Source organism: Ahaetulla prasina, chromosome 5 (genome assembly GCF_028640845.1).
Source record: "Ahaetulla prasina isolate Xishuangbanna chromosome 5, ASM2864084v1, whole genome shotgun sequence".
NCBI lineage: Eukaryota > Metazoa > Chordata > Lepidosauria > Squamata > Colubridae > Ahaetulla > Ahaetulla prasina.
The window spans coordinates 137,370,603-137,384,819 of record NC_080543.1 but is presented as its reverse complement, the minus strand read 5'-3'; the positions used below and the strand labels follow the sequence as shown (position 1 = coordinate 137,384,819).

The following is a 14,217-nucleotide window of genomic DNA, read 5'->3' as shown; positions in this document are numbered from 1 at the left end:
ATTTATTGTTGTGAGCTGAGTCGGTTGAATTTGGGTGACCTCCAAACAGAAGGAATTAAGGAATAAATTTGTATTTTGCTCTTTCAGGATCATTGTCCTTTACGGTGTATCTCCATAGCAATGATGAGTGAACCATTAAAGCTTGTGTGGTAATAAATGGGGGGGCTTTTAAGATGCTGAAAGAATCTTTGGGGCATTCACAGAAGAGCAAGTTATTAGAATTAGAATAACAGAGTTGGAAGGGACCTTGGAGGTCTTCTAGTCCAACCCCCTGCTTATGCAGGAAACCCTCATACTATTTCAGACAAATGGCTATCCAACATCTTCTTAAAAATTTCCAGTGTGGGAGCATCCACAACTTCTGCAGGCAAGTTGTTCCACTGATTAATTGTTCTCACTCTCAGGAAATTTCTCCTTAATTCCAGGTTGCTTCTCTCCTTGATTAGTTTCCATCCATTGCTTCTTGTCCTGACTTCAGGTGCTTTGGAGAATAAGTTCCCTCTTCTTTGTGACAGCCCCTCAGATATTAGAAGACTGCTATCATGTCACCCCTAGTCTTTCTTTCCATTAGACCAGACTGTCAGGGTAATGATGATTTAATAGCTGACCAGCTGCTGTAATGTTGTAATGCTGTAATACTGAAATGATGATGCAATGAGAATGAGTCAGCAGAGTTATTTTCACTTTAAGAGGCTGTATATATAAGAGAGGCCCTGTGAGGCTGTCCCTCTCTCTGTGTGTGCTTCCCTGCTGTAGTTAATGATTGATTGCCTGACTTTGCCTAGTATGTGTATGTATATTCTTTTTGGATAAACCACTGTTTGAAAGACAAACCTGTTTACTGTATTTTGCTCCTGGTTTGTCTCAAAATAGTCACACTGTGCATACTCTGACACAATCTAATCCAATTCCTGCAACTGCTCTTCACATGTTTTAGCCTCCAGTCCCCTAATCATCTTTTTTGCTCTTCTCTACGCTTCTTCTAGAGCAGGGGCATCAAACTCGAGTTCATTGACAGCCGCATTAGGTTTGTGTTTGACCTTGGAAGGTGGGGGGGGGGCGTGGCCAGCATGATGTCACTTGTGTTGGGGGGCACCTGTGATGGCCTGAGCGCCCTGCCAGCGAAAATGCGTTCCCGAGCTCCGTTTTCAGCTGGGACGGCCTCCTGCAACCTTCTGCCAGTGAAAATGGAGCTCAGGAAGGCTGTGCGTGGCTCATGAGGTCTGTTTTTGCTGGCAGAGGCACTGCGGGCCGGTTCTTCACTATTTCCAGGGCAGCCCCACGGGCTAGATCTAGGCACCCTGGAGGCCGGATTCGGGCCCCGGGCCTTGAGTTTGACACCCCTGTTCTAGGGTCCCAACAACTTTTTTATATTGTGGTGACCAAAACTGGTTACAGTAGTCCAAGTGTGGTCTTATCAAGGCATTATTATGCAGTATTAACATTTCTCGTGATCTTCATTCTGTCCCTCTGCATTCCTGCATCAGTCATCATTGCGTTGCAACATTGCAGGCATATCCCCAAGTTTTCAACCCTTTTCTTGCTTTGATGAAAGCAGTGAGGTCCTGCAGCTATCCTCAGTTTAATTAGGGTCAATCCAAAAACCACCGAAGAGCAGAGCAGGCTCAGTTCAGGTGCTAGAGGAGGTTTTGCACTCTGCTACTACTAGGAGTAAAAGACGGTTTGTGATTTCTGTCATGGAGAAGCATGAAGAGATCTGCCAAGTGAAGGCAGCAACTAGAAGTCTCGGTTGAGTTGAAACGAGCTTGTGCTGAAAGTTGAGAGTTGGGTCACTTTGTGTGGGATGGAAGAACGTCTCAGGTTGAGGACTAGGTTGGGAAGTCAAATAAACATCCCACGAGAGAGATTTGCATATTGTCTGAAGGAAACTTCCTAGATGTACCTAGAGAAGCCAAAACCTCACTTTGGGTGGGTGGAAGGTGAGTAGGTTTGATTTGTGTCTTTCAAGCATCTCTTGAGCATCTTCTAAATCAGGGGTCTCCAACCTTGGTCCCTTTAAGACTTGTGAACTTCAACTCCCAGAGTTCCTCAGCCAGCTTTAAGACTTGTGGACTTTGTTGAAGTCCACAAGTCTTAAAGGGACCAAGGTTGGAGACCCCTGTTCTAAATTGAGTAAGACACATTGGAGTAATGATGTACAAGGGATGGAGAACACATACTCGGCTGACAGTAAGTCTCTTCTAAGCTGCGTAATGACCGCAAATCCAATCCTGCATTATCAGAAAAAGCTTCCTCTGTATCCACAGCATCCCAGAATTATTCAAAGGATATTCTGTGAAGTGTCTTGATTAACCTGATGAAAAATAGTCCTTCACTTACGACCACTAGGGATCATAACAGTCATCGTCAAGCGGTGTGGTCCTTAAACGAGGCATTGATTTTTATGGCCCTTTTGCCACGGTTGTTAAGTGAATTTCCATGGTCATTAAGCAAGATGAGATTGCAACCTTTTCCTGCCAGTTTCTCCAATGGCTTTGCTACTCAGAAGCCATCTAGTCTGGTCGTAAATGCTGATGTTGCGACATCAGGAGTAAAATGATGACGGTTGCCAATCTACCAAATCGTAATCATGTGCCTGCAGGGATGTTGTGATGGTTTTAAGCATGATGCGCCTTTTTTTAGCACCATCGTAACTTGGAACGCTTGCTAAACAAATGGTCATAAGTCAAGGACGACCCTGTATTTGCTTCCGTTTAAAATCTTTAACTTCAGATACGATTCCGTAATTTTAAGCATGCTTTCCATTTGCAAGAGACAGCAGGATAGTGTTAAATGGGGCTATTTGTTTATTTATAATAATATTTATATTTATTTATTTATTTATTTATTTGTAACCCACCCTACAGGTCTCTCAGCAGCAGATGTGTTGTATCTGTGCCCCCCGCAGTGACTTGGAAAGTGACTTGGAAAGTGACTTGGAAAGTGAGGGGGAAGGGCCGTCAAGACTTACCTCGGGAGCACCGGCTTCCCTGGCTCAGCTCCAGGAGCCAGAGGCAGGCCAGGTGGAGGAGATAACGAGGCCTCCGTCCCCTGACTCTTTCCCCTCCCAGGCCACGCCTCCAGACCCAGCTGATGGCAATCAGGCCTGGCTGGACCCTAGGTTTCATAGGCAGGAGAGGCGGGAACAACAGAAGCAGGGTGGGGCAGGCTTAGGAAGTGTTGAGTCATGGAGCCACACCCCACAGGATATAAAGGCAGCGAGGGCTGCTATGCCTCTTCGTAGCAGGCAAATCAACTGCTTAACTAGAGCTGAAGTACTGTTTGTTCCTGGGTGACTCATCGGCATCAAGGGAGATAACAGAGACACTTGGCAGACGCTCGCTAGTTTGCTGCCAGAGCTGATAGTGCCGGCTAATTAAGCCATCGCTCGGATGGAGGCGAGGGGGGACAGAACAAGATAGGAATATCTGTAGCTCAGGGCTGAAATGTGGGGTGCTGCGTGCTCCCTGAGCGTGGTTGTTTGCTTGAAGACATTTCATAACCAGACTAGATAACGCCATCAGTGCTAGAAGGCAGTGGGGTTTGCTCTCTGTTTATATCCTAGCGTTTTGCCCTGTCAACGTTGGTGGGAATGTTCCTTGATTGCTTCCTTGAGTAGGGAGTTGTGTGTTTTTGATTGTTTGTCTGGTAGTTCCTTGAGTGGGTTATTGTTGGTACTTGATTGACAGCTAGTAAGGAGCAGGTAATACAACATCTATTTGCGATGCAAAAGAAGGTTGGAATTTATGCTAAGCTGCTCAAGGTGAAGAAGGCTTGTGGGGTGTGGGATTTTGACCTGATGAAAACAGCTGCTCCAGAGCTTCCTTTTCTCACAGTCATGTTGACTAACTCCAGACATATGACACACAAACCATTGTTTTGTTTTGTGAATTTCCCCCTCTTTGCATCACCGTCTTTTTGCTTGCAATATTCTGCTCTGATCTCATACAGTCTATTTTCTTCACCGTTTGACCGTAATCGATGGAGTTTGAGTGTTAGCTTGCAGAAAAGCTCTAAGCCCCACGAAAAGCGGGAGCCCCTTCTCCTGTCGGTTTATTAACTGAGCTGCTGCTATCTTTCCAGCACATGAGGAAATGCCGATGACCTTTTAAATATTGTTTAAGCTGCTTAACCCTCTCCCCGCATTTTCCAAGAGCAGCCGCTGAGTGAGATTTAAGGCGTTGTGTGGCCTGATCTCTTATAGAAAACTATCTTGCAAAGACTCTTTATTGGCCTTTGAGTTAAGCCTGTCATTTAATTAATTAGAACTTTTTTTTTTTTTCCTGAGCTGATACAAAATTCAGGTTAGGAACGAATAATTTTCGTTTCTTGAGCTTTGCTGGCTGAGGGACTCTGAGAGTTGAAGTCCACAAGTCTTAAAGTTGCCAAGGTTGGAGACCCCTGATCTATAGCAAAGCCACGCAGATTTCTGTGGTTCAGTGCAGGTAGCCCTCAACTTAGGCCAAATTTTGGTTGCTAAGTGAAACAGTTGTTGAGTGAGTTTTGCCTCATTTTATGGCCGTTTTTACTGCAGTTGTTAAGTGAGTAACACAGTTGTTAATCTGGCTTCCCTGTTGGCTTGTCAGAAGGATGCAAAAGTGGATCACGTGACCCTGGGACACTGCAACCGTCATAACTACATGCCAGTTGCCAAGCATCTGAATTTTGATCATGTGACCTGGGGAGGGTTTTTTTTGCTGCACTGATTATTAAACATGAAAAACCGTCATAAAGCACTTTTTTTCAATAGCATTGCAACTTTGAACAGTCATTATGTGAACTATTGTAAGTCGAGGACTCCCTGTAATGCAGAAGTGAGTATTTTCCCCTTTTCTGTTATTGTATCTGGCAGACTTTTGTTAACCTTGGAAAAAGTTAAGCACGGTCGGGACCTAAGACTGAATAACTGAGAACCAGAAGATCTGAGTATCTTGCGCTCATCCTAAGCAGTTGGAAATACATTTGACAAGACGTCAGTAAAGACCCAGACCCCTCTTATCCCAATCCTACCCTCCCCACCCAAAAATATCCAACAACCATTGCAATCAAACTTCACTTGAAAGAAAATTCACCTGTACTTTAAGCTTTCCTCTCTGCCTCTTCCAAGTTGAATAACAGAACAGAATAACAGTTGGAAGGGACCTTTGAGGTCTTCTAGTCCAACCTCTGCTCAAGCAGGGGACCCTATGCCATTTCAGACAAATGAATAACCAATCTCTTCTTCCAAAGCTACAGTGATGGAGCACCCCTCAACTTCTGGTGGCAAGTCGTTCCACTCATTAATTGTCCTCGGTGTCGGGAAATTTCTCCTGACAGCGAGAACAAATTAACAGCTAGGAACAATCCAGGTTGCTTCTCTCCTTGGTTAGTTTCCATCCGTTGCTTCTTCTCCTGCCTTCGGGTGCTTTGGAGAATAGCTTGACTCCCTCTTCCTTGGGGCAGCCCCTGAGATATTGGAAGGCTGCTATCTGGATTGCAAATTGAACATCTGGATCGTTGCGAGATTAAAAACTAGAAAAGCCGTCTTCCCATCCAGGGTTTTACAGAGACATTCTCCCACTGAAAAGCTTTCTTTGAAATAAAGAAAATCAAAACGGTGAGCAGACGCTCAAATCTGTGCCAGGCAACTTTTGTCTGCAGGCAGTCCTCGATTTATGGCCTCAGCTTTTGCGCAGGTGGGATTACAACATCCTCCCTGGGTGAGGTTTTAGGGGAAGCTGAGGAAAGCGGTGATGGACTCCCTGGTTAAGCTTCGGAGAAACAAGTGAGTAATTCAGAAAGAGACTCAGAAATCCCAGCCAGGGAGATTATAATCTCTCTTTAGTGCTTTACATAACAGAGCAACATGTGATCTGAGTCCCTCTGACGTGGCTGCCTGCCTTTTTTTTTTTTTTTTAAATTCCCCTGTTGAACATAACCATCCCCTGTTACGCTGCTGGATCTCTTCCTGCTGCTGGATCTCTTCCTCCGTCTAAGATCCCTGGAAATGCTGACTTACACTTAGCAAAAGCAAGTTCGTAGCACCCCTGCTATAATCCTTGCGCTTCTGCCTTGTGTCAGAAGAGACATGGCATTTAAATTGGACCAGAAAGCCTCTGGAAACAAGCTTTTTGCAAAACAAACATGAAAATGTTTTGGGATCTAGAGCAACACCTCAAGAGGTAATTACCGAGTGCCTTGGATGTTGTATTTTCGCAGTTGCTTTTAGAGGTTAGATATATTTCGAGTTGCTTTCTTGGTGCCCTGTTGGAAGGATGGCTTTCTAGATGTGAGCTAAATAAAACACATTCAAATAAAATGATTTATATACCTAAAGGGTGCCCTCTTAAAACTTGCCTATCCAATTTGTTTTCAAGATGAACCTGGACAGATCAAACATCTAGAGGCAAGCTTCCTCTCTTATATTATTTGCAAATAGAAGTTTTATGGCTGTGATGAGAATTAAAATCAACTTATTTCTCCTTATTGTCTGCCCTTTGTATATGCATTTTCTCTCTTTGTCTCTTTTGCTGGAACAAATTGTTTTCAAAGTGACGTAGTAGCCTTTGAGGGTTTTGAGAATATCTGGAATGCCAATTGTGTGAGATTGAAAGATATTTTCAATGAAGTGAAGTCTTTTTATCATTTTAGATTCGGGAGCATCCGCTTGACTTGCCTGCACAGGTAGTCCTTGATTTACGACCGCAATTCAGCCCAAAATTTCCATTGCTAAGCAAGGTTAAGTGAGTCTTGCCCCATTTTAAGACCTTCCTTGCCACCGTTGCTAAGTGAATCACTGCGGTTGTTAAGTTAGCATATGGTTGTTAAGTGAATCTGGCTATCCCATTGACTTTGCTTGTCAGATGGTCGCAAAAGGGGATCGTGTGACCCTGGGACACCACAACTGTCATAAGTACATGCCATACCAACAGTCATAAGTGTGAAAAACAGTTCAGTGCCATTGTAACTTCAAATGGTCACTAAATGAATGGTTTAGTAAGACTAGCTCTAGGTGATTCCTTCAATTCATCTCTCTATTTTTCACTTTCTTCCCTCCTTTAAGCCCTGGAAAAGGGAGTGGATCTTGGTCAATTAGCCGTGATTAGTGCTGTACTGTGTAATTGGCTGGATTTGGTCCTCCTACTCTGGTTGATACGGAAGTCCAGCCAAAGCCGTAGTAGAAGTTTGTTTTTGTGGAGAAAGTAGGATAAGGAATTGCCTCCGTTCTTGTAAAATAATCCTGCAGCAGAGAGAGTAGATTAATTTAGGAAACTTCACTGCCCTGTATTTGAAAAGCTGAGATCTGTAACGCAGTAGACATGTACAGTAGTGGCCAAAATTGTGGAAACCTTTTGGGAAAAGTGTATTTTCTCAAACTAGCTAATAACACCACTTTTTTTTTGAGTAGTACCATAAAATTATATATCAATGGAAAGATAATTTAATCAAGAATGTAATGCAATAACTTTTATGAAGGATTTGCTATTAGAATCGTAGTTAACAGTATAAAGAAGAAAAGTGAAACACGTAGAAAAAAATGAGATATACAAAAATGATCCATAGAAAAAACGAGATATACAATATATATATACAAGCTATAGGGAGTTATACAAGATATAGGGAGAAAAAATGTATAAGTATTGGTTACCGACGTGAAACTGTTGAAAATAAAAAAATTCCTTTTTGTTTTAAAAAAATGTTTAATAAAAATATTTTAAAAAGAAAGAAAAGAAAAAATGAGATACAAAAATTATCCCTATGTCAGTTAATATTTAGTTGGGTAACCTTTAGCATGAATTAGCATGAAGGTCTTATAACGTCTTCCCATGGAGGGAACCAAGTCTTTGAATTCTGCAGCTGTTATCACGTGAAGCCAAGATTGAATGAATGCTTCTATTAACTGGGTTTGATTGCTGGGTCGCTTCTGACTAATAAGTTCCTTTAGTTTTTAGTTATTAATCCAATTTATTTTTAATTTAGTTATTAATCCAATTTAGAAATTGGATTAATAGAATAAATAGTTGGCTCCGTAGATTTTCCATTGGGTTAAGATCTGGGCTATTCCCAGGCCATTCCAGCAATGGAATAAAATTATCTTGAAACTCCCCAAAAAAGTGGTGTTATTAGCCATGAAACCTCTGGTGGCTCAGCAGACTAAGTCTGTCTGTTATTAACACAGCTGCTTGCAATTACTGCAGGTTCAAGTCCCACCAGGCCCAAGGTTGACTCAGCCTTCCATCCTTTATAAGGTAGGTAAAATGAGGACCCAGATTGTTTGGGGCAATAAGTTGACTTTGTATATAATATACAAATGGATGAAGACTATTGCTTAACACAGTGTAAGCCGCCCGGACGGAGTCTTCGGAGAAGGGCGGGATATAAATTCAAATTAAAAAAGAAAAACACTTTCCCCAAAAGCTTTCTACAATTTTGGCCACTACTGTATACAGTCCCTTTGTTATAAAAGGTTACTGTCCATGGTAGTAGAAGCTTGCCGCTAGATGTAGCTTCTGTTCAGTCCATGCATGCAACTAACTTTTATTTTGCAAGGAATCCGTGGCTGTTGCCCAGGAAGAGGAAGGCTATGAATAGGGACCAAATTGTTTTACCGTTACACCGGTTTTTCAGAAAATATATACCGTAGTTTGCTCTCTGCTCTTGGTTGTTTTCTTGCAGACTTTTCATTACCCAACTAGGTAATATCATCGGTGCTAGATGGGAGTGGGGATTTTGGAGGAAGAGGAGAAAGGGAGGAGGAAGACTATGTGGTCCTTGGTGCTATCTGAGCTTGGTTGCTTTTTTGCAGGCGTTTCATTGTCCAACAGGTAGCATCATCAGTGCTGCTAATGCAGCTGCTTTTGCAACCTTCACTGTGTTCTTGAGCATAATATGTGGGATGTCTGTAGAGAGAAAAATGCAAACACAACTGGGAATGTGGGCATACAATTGTTTGAGAAGTATTGGTGCAACCATTTTGGGTTGCAGTGATCTTCACAAAAGTGAAGGGATGGGACTGCTACCAAAAAAAAAAAAAAATCACTGGAAGAATGGAAAAACTTGACAGAAAGCATAGAACATCAGAACAGACTAAAGAAATGAACAAATTAATGATGTGTATGAGCTTGAAACCGATTTAAAAACATACACATTATGCAAAATGCAGAATAGCGGTAAGCCAAAGGAACTGTGGCATGTAGTAAGAAATTGGTCTTTGAGATATTAATTTTCAAATCTATACCTCTCATTGATTGCATTTGTTGTGTCTTGCCCGCTCTCACCGCAGCCGGGGTCTGCTTATCTGCTTCCGAATGCTGAAGAATGTCCTCCCGGCCCCAGCCCTGGCTCCATGCCCAGACAGGCTGAGGAGGGGGCATCTCCTGGCCCCAGCCTTGGCTCCATGCCCAAGCAGGCTGCAGAGGAGGGAGCACCCCCCGGCCCCAGCCCTGGCTCCATGCCCAGGCAAACGGAGCAGCTAGACCCCTCCCCCTCCTCCACAGCATGTGAGCCTGAGGAAAGTTTATTTCCAACAGCTGCTGATTGGAGTGACCCTCGCATCAGAAGACTGGATAGGCGGAGGCAACAGAAGGAAGGGAGGGGCAGGCCTTAATGAGTGCTGAGTCATGGAGCCACACCCCATGGCCTATATAAAGGATCTGCTTTCTGGCAGTCTCTGAGTCAGGCAAAGTCGAACTTATCTTGCTGAAGTCACTTTCTGGTCTCCTGCCTGCTCTGAGGACTTTGCTAGGACTTTGGGCAGAGCTGCAGAGGCAAGCCTGATTCGGATTTCCCTGACCCGGCCGTCAGCGGAGGAGTGGGACATGACAGCATTGTACAGTGAATATACATCATTTGTTCCAAAATGTTTACATTCTCAACCAATTTAAGAGCACAGACTTTGTAGAAACATTCAGCAACACACCCTCTAATGCTGCTTCATTATACATTTAAATTCTGTATTCATTTATCCATAAATGAATTCCACAAATCAAGAAGACTTATTATCAGCTCAGCATTGGGCTATTTGCTAAATGCTATTTTATATTTGTCATCATCCATCCATTCCTTCTTACTATATTAAGGAACTATCCTTCAAGTCAGTAGTCATGAAAAGCAGCCCCATCATTCAAGCCTATTTCACTATCATTCTAACTCAACAAAATATGCACGCAACTTTCTTCCTTGTGTTCATATATTTGTCCCCCAAAAAAATAAATCCCTTAAGTTTAAAGAGTTCTGTTTCAGATTACTTAAGGATATTAAAACCCTAATACTAAATGAAATATATTTAACCTTGGGGTTTTTAAAAATCTGTTTTGTTAAACTTAGATTGTCTTGAGGGGAAAACACAATTGAGGGGTACTTAGGTGCTTTTTTTTTAAATTTGCATTTATTTATTTATTTATTTATTTAATCAAATTTTTATACCGCCCTATCTCCTGAAGGACTCAGGGCGGTTTACAGCCAGATAAAAATACAGAAATCATACACAATAAAAACTAATTAAAAAACTTATTTAAATAGGCCAAAATTTAAAATTACAATTAAAATGATAAAACCCCATTACCTAAAAATTAACAACTAACCCCAGTTAAAATTAAGTAAAACTTTTAATCCAGTCCCGCTTGGATAAATAGATGCGTTTTCAGCTCACGGCGAAAAGTCTGAAGATCAGGCACTTGGCGTAAACCAGGCGGAAGTTCGTTCCAAAGCGTAGGAGCTCCTACAGAGAAGGCCCTTCCCCTGGGGGCCGCCAGCCGACATTGTTTGGCGGACGGCACCCTGAGAAGACCCTCTCTGTGTGAGCGTACGGGTCGGTGGGAGGCATGAGGTAACAGCAGGCGGTCCCGTAAGTACCCGGGTCCTAAGCCATGGAGCGCTTTAAAGGTGGTAACCAAAATCTTAAAGCGCACCCGAAAAACCACAGGAAGCCAGTGCAGACTGCGCAGGAGAGGTGTTACATGGGAGCAACGAGTGGCTCCCGTTACTACTCGCGCAGCTGCATTCTGGACTAGCTGCAGCCTCCCGGTGCACTTCAATTTATATCCCGCCCTTCTCCGAAGACTCAGGGTGGTTTACATTGTGTAAGGCAATAGTCTCATCCATTTGTATATTATATACAAAGTCAACTTGTATTGCCCCCCCCAACAATCTGGGTCCTCATTTTACCTACCTGATAAAGGATGGAAGGTTGAGTCAACCTTGGGCCTGGTGGGACTCGAACCTGCAGTAATTATAATTGCAGGCAGCTGTGTTAATAACAGACTGCATTAGCCTGTTGAGCCACAAGAGCCCTTATGCTTGCTTGCCTAATACCTTCACAACAGCGAAGCTGGCCAATTGTTGGTCTAGTGCAGGGCTTTCCAAACTTGGCAACTTTAAGACTTCTGGACTTCAATTCCCAATAATTCCTCAGCCAGCTATGAGGAATTCTGGGATTCGAAGTCCACAAGTCTTAAAAGTTGCCAAGTTTGGAGATTTCTGGTCTACTGCCTCTGAAAGATTATTTGTCTAAATTCCCCTCCCCCCCACCATTGTCCATGGGATATATAGGAATTAAAGACCATCCCCATAACCACTTGAGAAGTGAGAACTTAGCTGGAGGAAGTAAGAGAGTTCACCATCATCTAACCCTAATAGAAGCCTAGAAGTCACCCTTGCTAGTGAAGATTGGACGATTTTAGAAGATGCTTTAACTTTGTTAGGACCAGGGTTCTTTCGTTTCTATGGGTTTAGGAAAAAACAAGAAAGGCAATTATACTCGTTAACAAGGTGAGAATTTATTTACCTATCATATTTTTATTCCACCTTTATTACTTTGTAGGTAACTCGGCAGTGAACATACCTAATACTCCTCCTTCCTCCAATTTTCCCCATAACAAGAGTGGGGTGGGTTGCTCTGAGAGATACGGAATGGCCCGGAGTCACCCAGCTGGTTCCCCGCCCCCATGCCTAAGTCAGGACTAAAACTCGCAGCCTCTTGGTTTTCAGGATAGCACCTTAAGCACTACACCAAGCTGGCTCTCGTTTAAAGCGAGGGTTACCTGGATCAGGATGAATAAATACTTCCTTATTATTTCTGCCTAAAAAATAGGCATTATTCTCTAAAACAGGTGTAGTCAACCTTTTTATACTTACCGCCCACTTTTGTATCTCTGTTAGTAGTAAAATTTTCTAACCGCCCACCGGTTCCACAGTAATGGTGATTTTATAAAGTAAAGTAACTTTACTTTATAAAATTTATAAAGCAGAGTTACAGCAAGTTAAAGCATATAATAATAATTACTTACCAAATACTTTATGTCGGATGTTTGCTAAGTTTGGCAGAATAAATCTTTATAAAACAACTTACTGTAGTTAAATCTATCTTTTTATTTATATTTTGCATACATAGAAGCATAAATTATGAAAACCTAATGAAAATGTTTTTAAATAATGCTATGAATTTTTTTTTAAAAAGTCAATTTAATTTAAAAAAAGGAAAGTGCTTCAGTATCAGACAAAACCTCTACTGCCCACCATGAAAGCTGGAATGCCCACTACTGCTCTAAACTCTAATAGGACTGAGTATTTAGCTAGTAAGAGGCTCATTCTGGGAATTGAAGTCCACAAGACTTAAAAGTTGCCAAGGTTGGATTTCCCCGCTTTAGATGTTGGATACATGAAAGTTAATTAAGCCACATTCAGAACAGTGCCTGATTGTCTTGGTGTTACTTTGCCAGGATTGTGATTTTAAAACACCCCTTTTTAGGAATTAAGTCCCTTGAAACATATCTTTGTTAATGTGAAGAATTGATAATTTAGTATTGTCTTTCCCTGAAAATAAGACCCTAATTTTTTTTGAACCCTGAAATAAGTTCTTGGCCTTATTGCCATGCGCTCAAAAATCCGATTGGGCTTATTATCAGGGGATGTCTTATTTTGGGGAAAGCAGGGTAATAACGCAGTTTCTAAAAGTTATCCTTCTCCATCATTTTGCTTCAATCACTTTATTTCATCTCAGCAAGTTTAGTCTAGTGATTAAAGCACCTGGCTAAAAACCAGGAGACAGGGAGTTCTAGTCCTGCCTTAAGCATGAAAAACCGGCTGGGTGATTTTGAGCCAATCACCAGGAGACGGTGAGTTCTAGTCCCACCATAGCCAGGAAACCCAGCTGGGTGACTTTGGGCCAGTCCCTGTCACAGCCCATCCCACCTCACAGGGTTGTTGTTGCAGGGAAAATAGGAGTAAGAAGGAGGATTAGGCACATTTGCTGCCTTGAGTTCTTGCTTAGAAGTAAATAAAGCCAGAATAAAAATCAAACTATAAATCTCCCCCAAACAGCCATGGGCATTGATAAGGCCTGGTTGGAGCTGGTTCCTCCAAAATCTGAAACGTCCCATAACTTGTCACTCTGGCTGTAATTGGGGTTTTATGATTTTATGACCGTGGGGATACTGTCATGGTCATATGTGCAAGGACTGGTTTTAAGTTACTTTTTTTTTGTGCCGTTGTAACTTCAAACAGTCACTTAAGGAATGATTGTAAGTGGAGGGCTACCTGTAGCTTTAGCAGAATTCTTTTGGAAGCCATGGTTTTCAGTTACTTCTTTAGAGTAGAAATCAGTAAAATAAGCTCACCATAAAGGATAATGATGGGCAAAAATGAAATGTAAACCATTTATTAACTTTCTCTAATGGATAGATGGATGGATGGATAGACAGACAGACAGATAAATGATGTAGAGAGATATGATAGATAATGGATGATGGTTGGATGGATAGATAGACATATAGATTAGATAGATAGACAGGCAGATAGGTAGATGGATAGAGAGAAAGAGAGGGAGGGAGAGATAGATGGGTGGGTGGATGGGTGAATAGATAGGTAGATGGATAGATAGATGATATATATAGAGATGATGGATGCATAGATTAGATAGATAGATAGATAGATAGATAGATAGATAGATAGATAGATAGATAGATAGATAGATAATAGAGAGAGAGATGATGGATGGATAGATGGATGGATAGACAGACAGACAGACAGACAGATAAATGATGTAGAGAGATATGATAGATAATGGATGATGGTTGAATGGAGAGATAGATAGACATATAGATTAGATAGATAGATAGGTAGATGGATAGAGTAGATGGATAGAAAGAGAGGGAGGGAGAGATAGATGGGTGGGTGGATGGGTGAATAGGTAGGTAGATGGACGGACAGATGGACTGATATAGATAGATAGATGATAGA

General features: G+C 42.0%; 1 protein-coding gene across 4 annotated transcripts in view; it reads left to right on the top strand.

Annotated features, from left to right (window-relative positions):
• The window catches only part of TSC22D1 (TSC22 domain family member 1), a 63,333-nt gene that overhangs the window by 42,415 nt on the left and 6,701 nt on the right, over positions 1 to 14,217 (top strand). The window contains exon 1 of one of the 4 annotated variants that reach the window (XM_058185125.1): positions 5,930 to 6,161. The exons of the other annotated variants lie outside the window; for them this stretch is intronic. Within the exon in view, the coding sequence (XP_058041108.1) occupies positions 6,124 to 6,161 (38 nt within the window). The 5' untranslated portion in view covers positions 5,930 to 6,123. Of the gene's footprint in view, positions 1 to 5,929; positions 6,162 to 14,217 lie in introns of those variants that run through there. 4 annotated transcript variants of the gene reach the window in all.